The following is a 16,293-nucleotide window of genomic DNA, read 5'->3' as shown; positions in this document are numbered from 1 at the left end:
GCCCCTTTAAGAGCCATTGCCCCTTTAAGAGCCGTTGCCCCTTTAGAAGCGTTGCTCCTTTAAGAGCCGTTGCCCCTTTAAGAGCCGTTGCCCCTTTAGAACCATTGCTCCTTTAAGAGCCGTTGTCCCATTAGGAGCCGTTGCCCCCCTTAGGAGCCGTTGCCCCTTTAAGAGCCGTTGCCCCCTTAGGAGCCGTTGCCCGTTTAGAACCATTGCCCCTGTAAGAGCCGTCGCCCCTTTAAGAGCCGTTGCCGTTGCCGTTGCCCTTTTAAGAGCCCTGGCGGCCGGTTGACCCGCTGCTGTGGGGCCCACCGGAGCTGCGCTGCGCCTGCGCAGACCCGGCGGCCGCAACATTCAAGTTGCTTTGGGCGGGGTCCGGCCTTTTTTGGGGGCGGGGGGGACGGCGAGGGCTTCGGGGGGGGTCTGGAGGGGTGCCCCCGACCCAGCACAGCACGTTCGGCCCCACCATGGTGTCCTGGCTGCTCAGCCGGGTGATCGTGTGAGTACGGGGGAGCCCGGGGGGAGGGGGGAAGGGTCTTGGTGCACCCTGGGGGGGATCCCGGTGCATCCTCGGGTGGGGTTGCCCAAACGAGGGTCGAAGACCCCCACCCGGGTCATTGTGTAGCAGGCAGCACCCCCGGGAGCAACCTGTGCTGGTGGGGCTGCAGAGTGGCGGTCGAGACCCCCCTCTAGGTATCTCGTTTAATGGGTAGCACACCCCCCCCCCCCCCCCCCCGCTCCCGCCCCCACCCCGGAGCTGGGATGGGGCTGCCGAGACACCTCCTTCCCCTCCCCTTTCCCCCGGGGGTCCCTGTTTAACGGGCAGCCCCCGCGGGGCCTCCGAAGGCGAGGGGGGAGGCACAGGGTGCTTAATAGAAGCAGACTTTGATGGGGAGGGGGCTGCTGATGCGTGACCCCAGATGCCCTTGTGTGGGGACAACCCGGATTTTACTCCCCCGGAATGAGGGTCCTGGTCCCGGAGCTGCTGCTGGCCCCCAGCCCAGGGTTGGGGTGGGGAGGGGGGCGTCTTAATGTGGCTGAGGGTCCCCAGCACTGTCCAGCCCCCTCCCCAAGCCCACTCGGCTTTTATGCCGTGGCCACCTGGGCTGGGTGGTTGGTGGCCAAGGATGCCCAGGGAGCTCTGTGTGTGGGGCAGATTGGGGGTGGGGGCACCCGTGTTCCCATGCCCAGGTCAGGGTGGCACAGGATGTGGTCCCTGGCGGGGGGGGGGGGGGGGGCTGGCAGGAGGTGGGTGCGATGCCACCCTGCAGGGAAGTGGCTCCCCAGGCTATGGCCAGCGAGTCACCAAGCCCCGAGGCGTGTGTTTGGAGATGCCACCTCCCCCACGTGCTGTGGGGGCAGAGGTTGGCACCTAGCACCCAGCCTTGGCGCCAGCGCCCGGCCAGGCACGCAGTATTGCTCCAGCAGGGATACCGGTGGGGCCAATCCTTCCTCCCAAGCCTGTGCTCTGCCTCCTGCCACCACCCCAACAGGTCCTGCCGGTCCCCGCTGGCCGTGGGCGACTCCGTGGGCAGCTCCCAGCCCGGTGCCGTCCCTTTTCCCACCGGCTCCGGGGCTGGTATGGTGCTGGAGAGGGTCAAGGCCAAGCTCTGGCGCTGGGGCAAGCAGCTGGGCTACTCCTTGCTGCTGCTGCTCTACTGGGGGTGGCCAGAGTGCCTCACCCCCTCCTTGCCTTGCAGGCTGCTCTTCGGGATGCTCTACCCTGCCTACGCCTCCTACAAGGCTGTCAAGAGCAAAAACATCCGGGAATACGTGAGTGGGGGGCCTGGGGCAGCTCCTTATCCCCCTGCAGCTCTGACTCCCTCTCCCCCGGGGCTCTGGCTCCTTCCCCAGGCTGCTTTCCTTCCCTCCCCCCCAGGGCTCCGGCTCCTTCTCCAGGCTGCTTTCTCTCCCTCCCCCCCGGGGCTCTGGCTCCTTCCCCAGGCTGCTTTCTCTCCCTCCCCCCCGGGCCTCCGGCTCCTTCCCCAGGCTGCTTTCTCTCCCTCCCCCCAGGGGGCTCCAGCTCCTTCCCCAGGCTGCTTTCTCTCCCTCCCCCCTGGGGCTCTGGCTCCTTCCCCAGGCTGCTTTCTCTCCCTCCCCCCAGGGGGCTCCAGCTCCTTCCCCAGGCTGCTTTCCTTCCCTCCCTCCCCCCCCGGGCCTCCGGCTCCTTCCCCAGGCTGCTTTCCTTCCCTCCCCCCCCAGGGCTCCGGCTCCTTCCCCAGGCTGCTTTCTCTCCCTCCCGCCCCGGGGCTCTGGCTCCTTCCCCAGGCTGCTTTCTCTCCCTCCCCCCCAGGGCTCCGGCTCCTTCCCCAGGCTGCTTTCTCTCCCTCCCGCCCCGGGGCTCTGGCTCCTTCCCCAGGCTGCTTTCTCTCCCTCCCCCCTGGGGCTCTGGCTCCTTCCCCAGGCTGCTTTCCTTCCCTCCCCCCCGGGGCTCTGGCTCCTTCCCCTGGCTGCTTTCTCTCCCTCTCCCCCAGGCCTCCGGCTTCTTCCCCAGGCTGCTTTCTCTCCCTCCCCCCTGGGGCTCCGGCTCCTTCCCTGCCCTGAGGTTCTGGCTCTTTCCCCAGGCCCTTTTCTCCACCCCTGGGGCTCTGGTTCCTTCCCCAAGTCCCTTTCCCAGGCTCCATCTCCTTCTCCAGGCACCTTTCCCACCCCCCCTGGGGCTCCAGCTCCTTCCCTGGAGCTCTGACACCTTCTCTGGGCTCCAGCTCCTTCCCCTCCCTGGGGCTCTGACACCTTCCCCAGCTTCCAACTCCTTCCCTGACTCATCCCCAGGGGCTCCACCTCTTTTCCTGGGGGCTCCAACTCCTTCCCCCTGTGCAGCCCCAGGGCTGATGGAGTCCCCTGCTCCCCCAGGTCCGCTGGATGATGTACTGGATTGTCTTTGCCCTCTTCATGGCCATGGAGACCATCACTGACCTGCTCATCTCCTGGTGAGCCTCTGGTGTGGGCACTGCTGCTGCAGGCAGTATGGCTGTTGGGGTTCTCCATGCCCTGAGGGACCCCAATTTCCCCCTTTCTCCTTTAGGTTTGCCTTCTGCTATGAGCTTAAGATGGTCTGTGGGGCTCTCCATGTCCAGGTTTCCCCTTCTACTATGTGATTAAGATGCTCTGTTGGGGTTCTCCATGTCCTGCCCCCCTCCCTCCCCCCCAGTTTTCCTCTTCTCCTTAAGGTTTCCCTTCTACTATGAGATGAAGATGTTCTGTTGGGGTCTCCATGTCCTGAGGCCCCTAATTTTCCCCCTTTCTTCCTCAGGTTTCCCTTCTCCTATGAGATGAAGATGCTCTGTTGGGGTTCTCCATGTCCTGGGGACCCCAGTTTTCCTCTTCTCCTTTAGGCTTCCCTTCTCCTGTGACATGAAGATGCTCTGTCCTGGGGAATCACAATTTCCCCCTTTCCCCTTCTTGTTTCCCTTCTGCTATGACATTCAGATGCTCTGTTTGGCTTCTCTGTGCCCTGGGGACCCCAATTTTCCCCTTTCTCCATCAGGTTTCTCTTCTACTATGACCTTAGGATGGTCTGTCTGGGTCTTCATGTCCAGGTTTCCCTTCTGCTATGAGATGAAGATGATCTGTTGGGGTCTTCATGCCCTGGGGACCCCAATTTTCCCCTTTCTCCTTTAGGTTTCCCTTCTGCTATGAGCTTAGGATGCTCTGTTGGGGTTCTCCATGTCCTGCTCCCCCCAGTTTTCCTCTTCTCCATCAGGTTTCTCCTCTACTATAAGATTAAGATGATCTCTTGGGGTTCTTTATGCCCTGGGGCCCCCAGTTTTCCTCTTCTCCATTAGGCTTCCCTTCTGCTATGAGATGAAGATGCTCTGTTGGGGTTCTCCATGCCCTGGGGACCCCAATTTTCCCCTTTCTCCTGTAGGTTTCCCTTCTGCTATGAGCTTAAGATGTTCTGTTGGGGTTCTCCATGCCCTGGGGCCCCCATTTTCCCCCCTTTCTCCCCCAGGTTCCCCTTCTACTACGAGCTGAAGATGGCCTTTGTGCTCTGGCTGCTCTCCCCCTACACGCGCGGGGCCAGCCTGCTCTACCGCAAGTTCGTGCACCCCACCCTGTCCTCCAGGGAGAAGGTAACAGAGCTTTGGCTGGCCTTGGCTTTGGGAGGGACCTTGGGTGGGGTCCCAGCCTGCTGAGCAGGACCCTGAGGTTCCCCCATGGCCTGGCTGTGTGGCAGGAGATCGACAGCTACATCGTCCAGACCAAGGAGCGTGGCTACCAGGCCATGGTGAGCTTCGGCAGGAGGGGACTCAACTTGGCAGCCACAGCTGCAGTCCAGGCAGCCACCAAGGTACCAGGATGCTCCACAGCCCTGAGGAGGCTTCAGCACCCCCCTTAGGGATCACACCCAGGCTGGGCAGAGGTGAAGCTCGTAGGAAGTTGAAGCAGGGCAAGTGCAGGGCCCTGCACCCAGCGAGGAACAACCTCCTGCAGCAGGACAGGGGAGGGAGGACCTGCTGGGGAGCAGCTGCAGGGAGAAGGAGCTGAGAGTGCTGGGGAGGAACAAGGTCACCATGAGCCAGCAAAGTGTCGTCATGGCCAATGGTGCCCTGGGGGATGTGAAGAAGAGCGTGGCCTGCAGGTTGAGGGAGGCTCTCCTGCCCCTTTGCTCCACCCTGGGGAGGCCACAGCTGCAGTCCTGGCTCCAGTTCTGGGCTCCCCACTTCAAGAGGGGCAGAAAACTGCTGGAGAGAGTCCAGGGGAGGCTCCAAAGATGCTGAGGGGCCTGGAGCAGCTCTGTGAGGAGCCAAGGCTGAGAGCCTGCAGAAGAGCAGCCCTGGCTGAGCTCTGCTGTGGGTGCCCTGCTGGGGCAGGGGGTCTTGGGCTGGCTGAGCTCTGCTGTGGGTGCTGGGGCCAGGGGGCTTGGGCTGGCTGAGCTCTGCTGGGGGTGCTGGGGCAGGGGCTTGGAGTGGCTGAGCTCTGCTGTGGGTGCCCTGCTGGGGCAGGGAGGCTTGGGCTGGCTGAGCTCTGCTGTGGGAGCCCTGCTGGGGCAGGGGGTCTTGAGCTGGCTGAGCTCTGCTGGTGCTGGGGCCAGGGGGCTTGGGCTGGCTGAGCTCTGCTGGGGGTGCTGGGGCAGGGGGGCTTGGGCTGGCTGAGCTCTGCTGTGGGTGCTGGGGCAGGGAGGCTTGGGCTGGCTGAGCTCTGCTGTGGGTGCTGGGGCAGGGAGGCTTGGGCTGGCTGAGCTCTGCTGGGGGTGCTGGGGCAGGGGGGCTTGGGCTGGCTGAGCTCTGCTGTGGGTGCCCTGCTGGGGCAGGGGGTCTTGAGCTGGCTGAGCTCTGCTGTGGGAGCCCTGAACTTCAGAGGTCCAACTCCCTCCATGCTGGGAGGAGTCAGGGAAGGAACTTTCAGCCCACTTTGGCTGTCAGGAGAAGGGGATCTCAGGTCAGAGCCCTGCCTGGTGAGTCTGTGCTGCCCCTATTGGGGTCCCCTCCACCCTCTCTCTCTGTGTCCCCCACAGAGCCAGGGCGCTCTGGCCGGGCGCCTGCGCAGCTTCAGCATGCAGGACCTGCGCTCCCTCCCCGACCAGACCCCCCTGCACTACCAGGAGCCTCTCTACCTGGAGGAGCAGGAGCACCCCAGACAGCTGCTGGGTGAGCTGGGGGAAAGGGGAGCAATCGGCCTGGGGGCCTGAAGTGGTCCCTCCCGGTGCTGGGAACTGGGGGGGTGTCCTCCTTGCCCCCAGCCTACGGCGCGGCCTCGGGCGGGCGGCGGTGCGAGAGCGAGACGGAGGATGAGGAGCTCTGGTCGGACTCTCCAGGCTCTTCTGAGCCTCCCCCCTGGAGCAGGGACCCCAGACCCCCCTCCCGCAGCCAGAGCCTGCGTGTGCCCAAGAAGAAGCCAGCAAGCAAAGAGGTACCAGGCTGGGGGGGGCGGGGAGCGTGTTTGGGTCAAGCTGCCCAGGGCGCGGTGGTGGAGTCCCCATCCCTGGAGGGGGTCTCTAGGCCTTGCTTTCCACCCACGAGCCTTGAGAGGATGACAAGAAATGGCCTCAAGTGACCCCAGGGGAGGTTGAGGAGGGAGATGAGGAAGAATCTCTGCCCCTGGAAGGTGGTCCAGGCTTGGCCCAGGCTGCCCAGGGCGGTGGTGGAGTCCCCATGCCTGGAGGGGGTCTCTGAGCTGTGGTGCCCAGGGCCACGGCTTGCTGGTGCCCTGGCACTGCTGGGTTAAGGCTTGGGCTCTGTCGTAAAGGTTCTTGTAAGGTGTCCTCAGGACAAGAGGAAATGGCCTCAGGTGACCCCAGGGGAGGTTTAGGTTGGACAGCAGAAGAAACTTCTCCCCTGGAAGGGTTCCCAAAGCCTGGCCCAGGCTGCCCCAGGCCAGGGGGCTGAATCCCCATCCCTGGAGGGGTTGCAGAGCTGCGGTGCCGAGGGCTTAGCCCTCCCCCACCCCAGCCTTTTGGGGGGGGGTTGGGGTTGGACTTGGCTGCTCCTCAAGGTCCTGGGCAGCCGACCCCAGCCCCTGGCTCCTCGGGCAGGGCTCCTCGCGGCCCCTGCGCAGCCGCAGCAGGAGGAAGGCTCCGGCGGAGGACAGCTGACAGCCCGGGGGCAGCCTGCGCCTCGGCCGGGACCGGCAACTCCACTTTGCTGCTGCACCGCCGCGGGGGGAGGGGGACCCCGCGGCCCTCCCTCCCTGCCCCCCCCCGACCTTGACTGTAAATACCTCCTGAGTTCGGGACCCCCCCTGCAGCGGGGTTGGCGCTGGCGTCTCTCTCCCCCGGGGGTCCAACTCCCCCTCCTCAATTTCCTGCCCCCCTCCCCAATTAACTTACAGGCTCTGCTGGCTGCCCCCCACCCCAAACTCCTCCTGCCATGATGCCTTACCCCTCCCCCACATCCCCTTTGCCGGGGGGGGGGGGGGGGGGCATGACTTGTGCCTTGTCCCCATCTGAAACCAAAGACACAGCCCCTGGCCAAGACCACCCGCCCCCCCCCCCCCCAAAAAAGCTGCAGGCTGACTCCCCCTCACCCCAAATACTTGAACCTGGGGAGCTCTCTGCCCCACACTATGTTGGTTTTAACATTCTCCCCCCTCCCCCCCCCCTAAAATTTGGGGGGAAGGAAGGGGTTCTCAAAAATAAAGGTGTAGAGTTGGGCTTTATTCAGACTGCCAGAAGTTGGCCTTGGGGCTGAAGTTGTCCCTCTGGGGGCCCTGGGCTTGTGGGGAAGGGTCTCTGGGGGTCCCTGGGACTAGGGGGAGGGTCTCTGGGGCTGCAGGGCTGAGGGGAGGGTCCCTGTGATGTCCCTGGGGCTGGGGGGGAGGGTCCCTCTGCAGTCCCTGAGTCTGTGGGGAAGGTCCCTCTGTGGTTCCTGAGGCTGTGGGAAGGGTCTCTGGGGCTGTAGGGCTGAGGGGGAGGGTCCCTGGGTTTGTAGAGAGTCCCTCTGTGGTCCCTGGGACTGTGGGGAAGGTCCCTCTGGGCCCCCTGAGGCTGTGGGAAGGGTCCCTCTGGGGTCCCTGCATCCATGGGGAGGGTCTCTGGGGCTGCATGTCTGAGGGGAGGGTCCCTCTGGGGTCCCTGAGGCTGTTGGGGGTGGGAGGGTCCTGGGGACAGAGCAGGACTTGGGGGTTCTGGGGTGCTGGGTTCTGGTTTCCACCGCCACCCCCCTCCCCCCTGCAGTAGCTGTGTCCCCCACGGTGTGGCAGCAGCCACTGTGACCCTGTTGGCACACCAAGGACCCCATGCCAGGGCTGCAGGCAGCTGTGTGCCCCTCCTGGCCACCAGCCCTGGCTTGTCCCTGCCAGGGGCAAGCTGCCTGCACCCTGCCAGGGCTCCCCAGTCCCACCCTGGGCGGGGGGGGGGGGTCGGGGGGGGACCTCATCTCCTTTTGCTCCTTCTCTTAGGCACTTTGTCCCCAGGGGGTGAGGACACAGGGCCCAAAGCTTCTGCAGGGGCAAGCAGGGTGGCACAAGGTGGCAAGCCTCCTGGCACTGCCCCTGGGAGCCCTCCTGTCCCCTGGTGCCCTTCTCTCTGGCACCAAATCCCCTTGTGCCCAATCCTCCTTTGCCCTCTCCCCTCAGGCCACCTTTATTTTTAGCCCCTGGCTGCTTCTCTGCCCTGGGAAGGGGATGGTGATGGAGGACATGGAGGGGGTAGGGGGTGGGGGTGGGTGTGTGTGTGTGTGGGGCCTTCTCAGGGCATGGAGAGAGTCTGCCCCCACCCAGGGGTGGTGGAAGGGGGCAGGGAGGGGGTGCTGGGGGCAGCTTAAGTGGAGGTGGTAGGGATTAGCCCCAGCAAATTGTCTCAGAGATGATTACTTAAAGCAGTGGAGAAGGAAGGGGCTGGGTGGGGACAGCACAAGGAGCAAGGGGGGTGCCCATAATCCAGCCCCCTCCCACCCCCCCAATCCGCTTAGGGAAAGAGGTTCTTGCAAGGATACAGCCCCAGGAGGCTGCTGGAGGTGCTGAGCCGGGTGCTGGGCTGCAGTCAGGATGGGGGAAGGAGGCTGGGAGCTGAGCTGGGAGCCAGGGGCTGGAGAAGTTTGCCTGGGGGAAACTGAGGCACAGGCTGCAGCAGCTTCTGAGGGGAGGAAAGCCTGGAGAGAGCTGGGCAGAGGCCAACTTCATCAAGTGCCAGCAGGGCAAGTGCAGGGTCCTGCACCCGGGGAGGAAGAGCCTCCTGCAGCAGGGCAGATGGGGAGGGACCTGCTGGGGAGCAGCTCCAGGGAGAAGGAGCTGAGAGTGCTGGGGGACAACTGCCTGAGCAGGAGCCTGAGCAGGAGCCTGAGCAGGAGCCAGCAGTGTGGCCAAGAAGGTGTCCTGGGGGGCATCAAGAAGAGTGTGGCCAGCAGGGCAAGGGAGGTTCTGCTCCCCCTCTGCTCTGCCCTGCTGAGGCCACATCTGGAGTCCTGGCTCCAGTCCTGGGCTCCCCAGTTCCACACAGGGAAGTGCTGGAGGCTGGGAAGCTGCTGAGGAGCCCTGGAGCAGCTCTGTGAGCAGCAAAGGCTGAGAGCCTTGGGGCTGAGAGCCTGCAGGGGAGCAGCCCTAGAGGGGAGCTGAGCAATGCTCAGCAAGAGCTGAAGGAGCTGTGGGGGGCAAGAGGCTGGGGCCAGGCTCTGCTGAGTGGTGCCCAGGGACAAGGGGCAGAGGGCACAAAGTGGAAGCCAGGAGGAGAAAGTTGTTTGTTGTGAGGGTGCTGGAGCCTGGAGCAGGCTGCCCAGAGAGGTTGTGGAGTCTCCTGGTGTGGAGAGCTTCCAACCCCCCCCATGGCATTGTGCCCCTGGGCACTGTGCTGTGGGAGCCCTGCTGGGGCAGGGGGCTTGGAGTGGCTGATCCCCAGAGCTCCCTTCCTAACCCCATCCCTGCTGGCATTCAGGGGCAGGAGTTTGCAATCCCTGCCCCCCTGCCAACCTGCTGTGCTCTTCCCCCAAGGAGGGGCCAGGGGGTGCCCTGGGCTGGGGCAGGCTGGGTGCCCTGCCAGGTGCCAGCGCTGAGCCCAGCTGTGTCAGCTCGCAGGGCTGTGCCAGGCTGCACTCAGCAAAGCTCTAATCTCCTGCAGCTGGCACAGCCCCAGCCTGGCAATTAAGTGCCTGTGACCTGAGCTTGCCCAGCTCAGCTCCAGGGAGACCTCAGTGGAGTCTTTTGGATCCTTGGAGGAGAAGTGGGCACAGCTCTGGGGTTGGGTTTTCTTTGCAGCAGGGTTTCTGGTGCCAGGCTGAGGGCTGACGGCCCTTGGGACGTGGCACTGCCTGCTCCTGCAGGGCAGCAGCCCAGAGGTGGCATGAGCTGGCACCTTGGCACCACCACAGGTCAGTTTCCTGGGGGTGCCATGGCCTTGGTGCCCAGTGCTGGTTCCAACCTTCCCCCCTGCCCCCCCAGGAAGCTCTGGGATCTGTCACTCAATAACAGGATCTGCCCCCAGCCCCCCACCCCCAGGCACCTGCTGGCTGCCCTGGGTGCCATTCCCACCCCTTGGCATCCTCCTGCCAGGTCCCAGCTGGCTCACCCTCTGCCCACACTGGTAGCACTGAGTGACCTCCACCTCCTTCCCTGCCCCTTTCACCCCGACTGGGAGTCCATCAGGGTGGGGTGGGCACAATGCTGCTGCCACCCTCGTGCTGCCCTCCCCCTGCTGCATGCCCCTGTGCTGCTGCCAGGTGCCAGCTGCCCTACCCCATGCCCACACTGGTAGCACTGAGTGACCTCCACCTCCCTCCCTGCCCCTTTCACCCCGACTGGGAGTCCATCAAGGTGAGGTGGGCACGATGCTGCTGCCACCCTCGTGCTGCCCTCCCCCTGCTGCATGCCCCTGTGCTGCTGCCAGGTGCCACCTTCCCCCACCCCATGCCCCCACTGGTAGCACTGAGTGACCTCCACCTCCCTCCCTGCCCCTTTCATCCCGACTGGGAGCTGCCACCGTGATGGAGGTGGGGTGGAGACTGGGGGGTGGTGGTCAGGGTGTGCCCTGCTCCTTGTGCCCTCCCTGCAGCATCCTCCAGCCCGGCTGCCTGAGTCAGCTGCTGGAGGCAGGAGCCATGTGAGGCTGGGCACACATGGCACAGCTCGTTGTATTTTTAGCAGATGGTATCAAAAGCATAATTATGGCTGTTGTTTAAATGCAGCCTCTTTCTTACCCCCTCCCCCCCCCCCCCCTCCATCTCCCGGTCTTCCTCCCCTCCCCCCCTCCGGTTTGCCAGCCCCAGGGAGCTGCTTTCAGCTGCCTCCTGCTTCAGAGGGGAGGGGCAAGGAGCAAAGATGCTGAGCCGCTGGCAGAATGGTGCCCGTGGGCAAAGGGGTTGGCTGGGGAGGGGTTGAGGTCTTCTTCCTCCCCCTCCCCTCTCCTCCTGCTGGCATCACCTGGCAGGTAAGAGGAGTTTTGGCCTCTGTGCTGGGGAGGGGGGGGGGTGGGGGGAGGAGGACACCCCCCCCCCCCCCCCCCGAGCACCTCTCTGGCCTCCCCCACCCCGGCCTTGTGTCCTCAAACAGCTTCCCCTGCGCTGCCAGCCCGCCCCTGGCGCTGAGGAAGAGGATGGTGAGAGTGAGGGGGAAGAGGAGGGTGAGGACAGTGAAGGGCAAAGATGGTGAGGAAGATGATGTCAAGGAGGAGGATGGTGAGGAGGAGCAGGATGAGGAAGAGGAGGGTGAGGAGGAAGAGGAGGGGAAGGGGGAGGATGGTGAGGGCAAAGAGTGTGAGGAAGATGATGTCAAGGAGAGTGATGGTGAGGAAGAGGAGGCTGAGGAAGAGGTTGGTGAGGAGGAGGAAGAGGAAGGTGAGGAGAGTGAGGGCAAATATAGTGAAGAAGATGATGTCAGAGTGATGATGAAGAGAAGGGTGAAGATGGTGAGGAAGAGCAGGATGAGGAAGAGGAGGGTGAAGGTGGGGATAGTGAGGAGGAGGAAGGGGAAGACCGAGGAAGAGGAGGGTGAGGAGAGTGAGGGAGAGGATGGCAAGGAGGAAGAGGAAGGCGAGCAGGGGCTGGGCAAGGGCCGCTGGAGGTGCCCGGGAGTGTGGGAGGACGCTGGGCTGAAGGATGCTGCGTCCCACCCCGCCCCCACCTCCGCCTTCCACCTCCCCCTGTCCCCACCCCCCCAGCCCCCCCCGGGCCCCGGCTGTCCCCAGCCAGCCTCTGCCTGCGCTGGCACCCAGGACGATGCCAGCTCCGTGGCCCAGGGCTGGAGCCACGTCCCTGCTGTGACACCAGCAGCATTCTGGGGATCACACCTTGGGGGGAGGGGGGGGAAGGGCCAGATCCTGAGGACCCCCCAGCACCCCTGGGCAGCGGGGCGGAGGGCAGAGGGGCTGCCCCATCCCGCTGCCAGGCTCTGCCCCATCCCGCTGCCAGGCTCTGCCCCATCCCGCTGCCAGGCTCTGCCCCATCCCGCTGCCAGCTCGCTCCTCCCCGTGGCTGACCGGTGGGAGGGGGGCTTGGGGTGGGGGCATGAGATCCGCCTTCCCCGACCCCCCACTCCCCCTCTGCGCGCCCCGGGGTGCTGCCGGGTGGGTGCTGTGGAGCGAGCCGGCAGCTGCCCGCCCGGCGCGCAGGTGGCACAGGGGCTGCCAGTGGCCCTGGCGCCCGTCCTAAGCCTTTGGCCCCGGGGACGACCTTTTAATGACATCAAAGTCTTTGGAGCCGGTTCGCTGGCGCTGAGCTGGGTAAACAGCGGCCCCGGGGGGCTGGGGAGGAGGAGCTGAGGCAGGGGGGGTGGCACAGCTCCCTTGGCACGCCGCGCCCCTGCGCTTGGGGGAGCGCCAGGATGCCTCTTCCTGCCCCCGGGAGGAGAAGGAAGGATGCAGGGAAAAGGAGCAGCCGGCGGCAGCCTCCCGAGCAGCTCCGCGCCCCGGGCAGGGCTGGCACCGCAGGGGGGCGCCGCAGGAGGTGGCTTGGCAGTGCCTTGGCTCTTGGTCCCCGTCCCGGGTTTCACCTTGAGGGCGTCCGGGAGGATCGCAAGGGAACTGTGAGCAGCCAGAGGTCCCCAGGGGTGGGCTCTGTCCTCTCTCCTGACGGGGCTCAGCCCCTTGGCCACCCCCTCACCCCACCCCTGCCTTCCCCTTCAGGCCATCTGGGAGGATCCCAAGGGAACCCTCAGCACCCAGAGCCAGCCAGGCCAGGGGGCTGTCCCTGACTGGCCATCTCCTCACCATCCTCTTCCTCCCTCCCATCCTCTCCCTTGCTCCCTATCCCTCCCTCCCCCTGCCTCTTCCCTCCCTCTCCCTCCCTCCCTCCCTCCCTCCCTCCCTCCCTCCCTCTCCCTTCTCTCAACTCAAGGGCCTCTGGGAGGCTCCCAGGAGAATCCCAAGGGACTGCTGAGCATCCCCAGCCAGCCAGGGCAGGGCTTTAGAAGGGCACTGGGGGTGTCAAAGTGCAAGCCCCTGCCCCCCCCCGCCCCCCAGCCCGGGGAAAGCTGCCAGCCTCTCCTTGGCAGCCAATCCAATGGGATTAGCGAGGCTCTCACTCACCTCCCTGGGAGGAAAGCAGGAGATTAAGGCTGGGAGCAAACGTCCAGCCCTGTGGTGGCTGCTGCCAGTGAGGTGACTTCTCCTGCCACCACCTCCCTAGGGCTGGAGAGAAGAGGAGCTGGAAGTGAGGGCAGGACTGGAGGGTAGAAGAGGGGCTGGAGAAGAGGACCAAGGCTGAAAGGGGGAAGAAGAGAGGCTGGAGGAGAGGACAAGGACTGAAGAGGGCCAGAAGAGGGGCTGGAAGTGAGGGCAGGAGGCTGGAGGGGAGAAGAGGAGGGGCTAGAGGGAATAAGAGGGACTAGAGGGGAGGACAGAGGCTGGAGGACTGAAGAAGTGGGGCTGGAAGTAGGGCCAGGGACTGGAGAGGAGAAGAAGAGGGGCTGGAGGAGAGGACAGGGGCTGGAGGGGAGAAGAAGAGGGGCTGGAGGAGAGGACAGGGGCTGGAGGGGAGAAGAAGAGGGGCTGGAGGAGAGGACAGGGGCTGGAGGGGAGAAGAAGAGGGGCTGGAGGAGAGGACAGGGGCTGGAGGGGAGAAGAAGAGGGGCTAGAGGGAATAAGAGGGACTAGAGGGGAGATGCAGAGGGACTGGAGGAGAGGATGGGCGCTGGAGAGGAGAAGAGGGGCTGGAGAGAGTAAGAGGGGCTGGAAGTAAGGACAGGGACTGGAGGGGAGGAGAAGGGCTGGAGGGGAGAAAAAGAGGGGCTAGAGGGTAGAGAAAGAGGGGCTGGAAGTGAGGAGGGGAGGAGAGGACAGGGGCTGGAGGGGAAGAAGAAGAGGGGCTGGAGGGGAGAAGAAGAGGGGCTGGAGGAGAGGGGGAAAGGACGGAAGGCAGAGGAAGAGGGGGCTGGAGGTGAGGCCGGGGGGGGGGGGGGGGGGGGGGAGGGAGGGAGGGAGGTTCAGGAGAGGCCAGGGGCTGGAGGGGAGAAGCAGAGAGGCTGGCAGAGCAGTTGGGCTGTGGCCCTAATTCCCAGCAAGCTGCTCGTGTGGGAGTCGCTGTCCTCCCGTGCCCTGCGCTCCGCCGCAGCCTCCCCGCTCCTCAAGGTCTGACGCGGGGTTGGCTTTTGGTTGGCTCGGGGGGGGGTTGGAGTTGTTGTTTTTTTCCTCTCTCGCTCTTTCCCCCTTGTCTATTTCTTATTTCTCTCTCTCTCTCTCTCTCCAAGCCCTGAGTGCAGATTAGCAAAAGCTTCTCCTTCGTGGCCACCTTGCGTGCTGCTGGGGGAGGGGGGGGGAAAGCCTCCCCCCTGTCCCCTGCCCCCTCCCCCCCCCCCCGCCACCTCCAGCAACCTTTTCTTCTTCTGGCTGCAGCCTCATCTTCCTCACCTGCGCCGTGGTGGAGGAAGGTAAGTGCCTGCCAGGCTCGGGGAGGAGGAGGAGGAGGGAGGGAGGGAAGGAGGGAGGAGGAAGGTTTGGGGCTCTGGATGCCAAGGGAGCTGGAAGCTCGGAGGGAGCTGGAGGAGAGGGCATGGGGAGGGCATGGGCAGTGGAGCTGGCATGGAGGATGGTGCTGGGCTTCGTGGCAAAGGGCTGGATCCCATGGGGAACCCCTGGAGTCCGTATGGGGAAGTGCTGGATGCCAGGCTGCTTCCCAGCTGGAAGTGCTCTGGGGGGCTGGGGGCTGGGGGTTTCCCCTCCCTGGGCTGCCAGGGCAGGGCATGTGGGTGCCAGGAGAGGAGATGTGGGTGCCCAGGGCAGGGGATGTAGGTGCCAGGAGAGGAGATGTGGGTGCCCAGGGCAGGGGATGTGGGTGCCAGGAGAGGAGATGTGGGTGCCCAGGGCAGGGGATGTGGGTGCCAGGAGAGGAGATGTGGGTGCCCAGGGCAGGGGATGTGGGTGCCAGGAGAGGAGATGTGGGTGTCCAGGGCAGGGAATGTGGGTACCAGGAGAGGAGATGTGGGTGCCCAGGGCAGGGGATGTGGGTGCCAGGAGAGGAGATGTGGGTGCCCAGGACAGGGGATGTGGGTGCCAGGAGAGGAGATGTGGGTGCCAGGGCAGGGAATATGAGTGCCAGAGCAGAGGATGTGGGTACCAGGAGAGGAGATGTGGGTACCAGGGCAGAGGGTGTGGGTGTCCAGGGCAGGGAGTATGGGTGCCAGGGCAGGAGATGTGGGCACCAGGAGAGAAGGTGTGGGTGCCAGAGCAGGGGATGAGGGTGCCAGGGCAGGGTGCTACCAGGGCATCAGTGCAGAGAGGAGCTGCTGGGTCAGCAGTGATGCCAGGCCCCCACAACTTGTGCCCCTCCCCAGTGCTGCAGCATCCCCAGAGCCCCCCCCCCCGCACCAGTCTGTGGTGCCATGGGGCACTGGGGGGCACAATGCCCCCACCCAGGCTGCCTGCCTGCAGCACCTCTGCCATCCCAGAGCAGGGCAGGGCTGCCAGGGTTTCTAATGTGGCTTCTGATGGCCTCCTGCTGTGTCTGGTGGCCAACACTGGGCTCGTGGGTGCCCACCCTCTGATTTTAGGGGGAACCCCCCCCAGAATTTGGAGCTCTGGGACTGGTTGTGCCAAACCACCATGGCAGAGCCCCCCCCGGCCCTGGGGCACAGTTTAGGTTGGCAAAACTCAGCCTGATCCCCCCCCTCTCCCCCCCCAAATTCCCCTGGGGGGCAGCCTCCGTGTGGAGGATGCCAGGAAAGGTGGGCAGCAGGCAGAGCCCTCTGTGCCAGGGGTGGGGGGCAGGCAGGGAGCCCACAGCTGGGCCCAGGGCAGGATGGTGGCCAAGCTCCAGGGCAGCTTTGCAGCCACTGTGGCTGCCCCCTGCCCCCCCGGGAGCTGCCCCTGCCCCCCGCCCCGGGGAGGCTGCCCCAAGCCTGGCACGGGAAGGGGCAACCTCAGCGCGGCCAAGGGGGCGCGGGGGAGGGCGCAGCGCCCAGAGATGCTGCCCCAGTGCAGGGTGGGAAATTCCCTCCTGCATCCTCTGCCCCTCCCCAGCTCCCTGCTTCCCTCCCCCGCCCCTTCCCGCAAGGGTTCCTTGGGGACTGCCAGCATCGGGGGGGGCACAAAGCGTCCTCCCCGCTTGCTCCAGCGCTCCCTTGGCACGGCCCAGGGCATCCCGGGATGCTTGCCGGGATCCCTGCCGGTGCCAGCGCCGCCGTCCCGGGGGCAGGGGAGGGAGGGAGCGGGAAGAGAGCTTTCGTCTTTCAGCACCTTCTCATCGCGGGCAGGCTCGGGGCTCGCCCGTGCCCCGGGCCCTGTCTGGGTCCCCTCCCTGTTCCCTGGCACCCAGAGGCTGCAGCCAGCAGCACCCAGGCGCCATCACCTCCTCCCCACCCCCTCCACCTTCCCTCCCCCCTCCCCAGTTTCCCCCTCCAGCCACGGGCTGGGGGCACTCGGCAGCTGGCACCTGGGTGGCACCCAGCACCGGGCAGAGCTCAGCACAGCTCCTCGCTCGCCAGGCAGACCCC

General features: G+C 65.1%; 1 protein-coding gene across 1 annotated transcript; it reads left to right on the top strand.

The window, feature by feature from the left end:
- The first annotated feature begins 447 nt into the window (after positions 1–447).
- On the top strand, positions 448–6,535 carry REEP4 (receptor accessory protein 4). Its single transcript, XM_054175128.1, has 8 exons — positions 448–499; positions 1,701–1,773; positions 2,854–2,930; positions 3,953–4,073; positions 4,178–4,291; positions 5,459–5,591; positions 5,684–5,853; positions 6,476–6,535. Exons 1-8 carry the CDS (start codon positions 468–470, stop codon positions 6,533–6,535), a joined length of 780 nt encoding a protein of 259 aa, XP_054031103.1. The 5' UTR covers positions 448–467.
- The last annotated feature ends 9,758 nt before the right edge of the window (positions 6,536–16,293 follow it).

This window comes from Dryobates pubescens, chromosome 31 (genome assembly GCF_014839835.1).
Source record: "Dryobates pubescens isolate bDryPub1 chromosome 31, bDryPub1.pri, whole genome shotgun sequence".
NCBI lineage: Eukaryota > Metazoa > Chordata > Aves > Piciformes > Picidae > Dryobates > Dryobates pubescens.
This window is presented reverse-complemented; position numbering and strand designations above follow the sequence as displayed.

Bases quoted from the DNA above. Each gene is read 5' to 3' on its own strand.
- REEP4 (XM_054175128.1), top strand. From the start codon at position 468: ATGGTGTCCTGGCTGCTCAGCCGGGTGATCGT. The intron at 500-1,700 runs GTGAGTACGGGG...CTTGCCTTGCAG, and splicing joins CTGCTCAGCCGGGTGATCGT to GCTGCTCTTCGGGATGCTCT. The intron at 4,074-4,177 runs GTAACAGAGCTT...GCTGTGTGGCAG, and splicing joins CCCTGTCCTCCAGGGAGAAG to GAGATCGACAGCTACATCGT.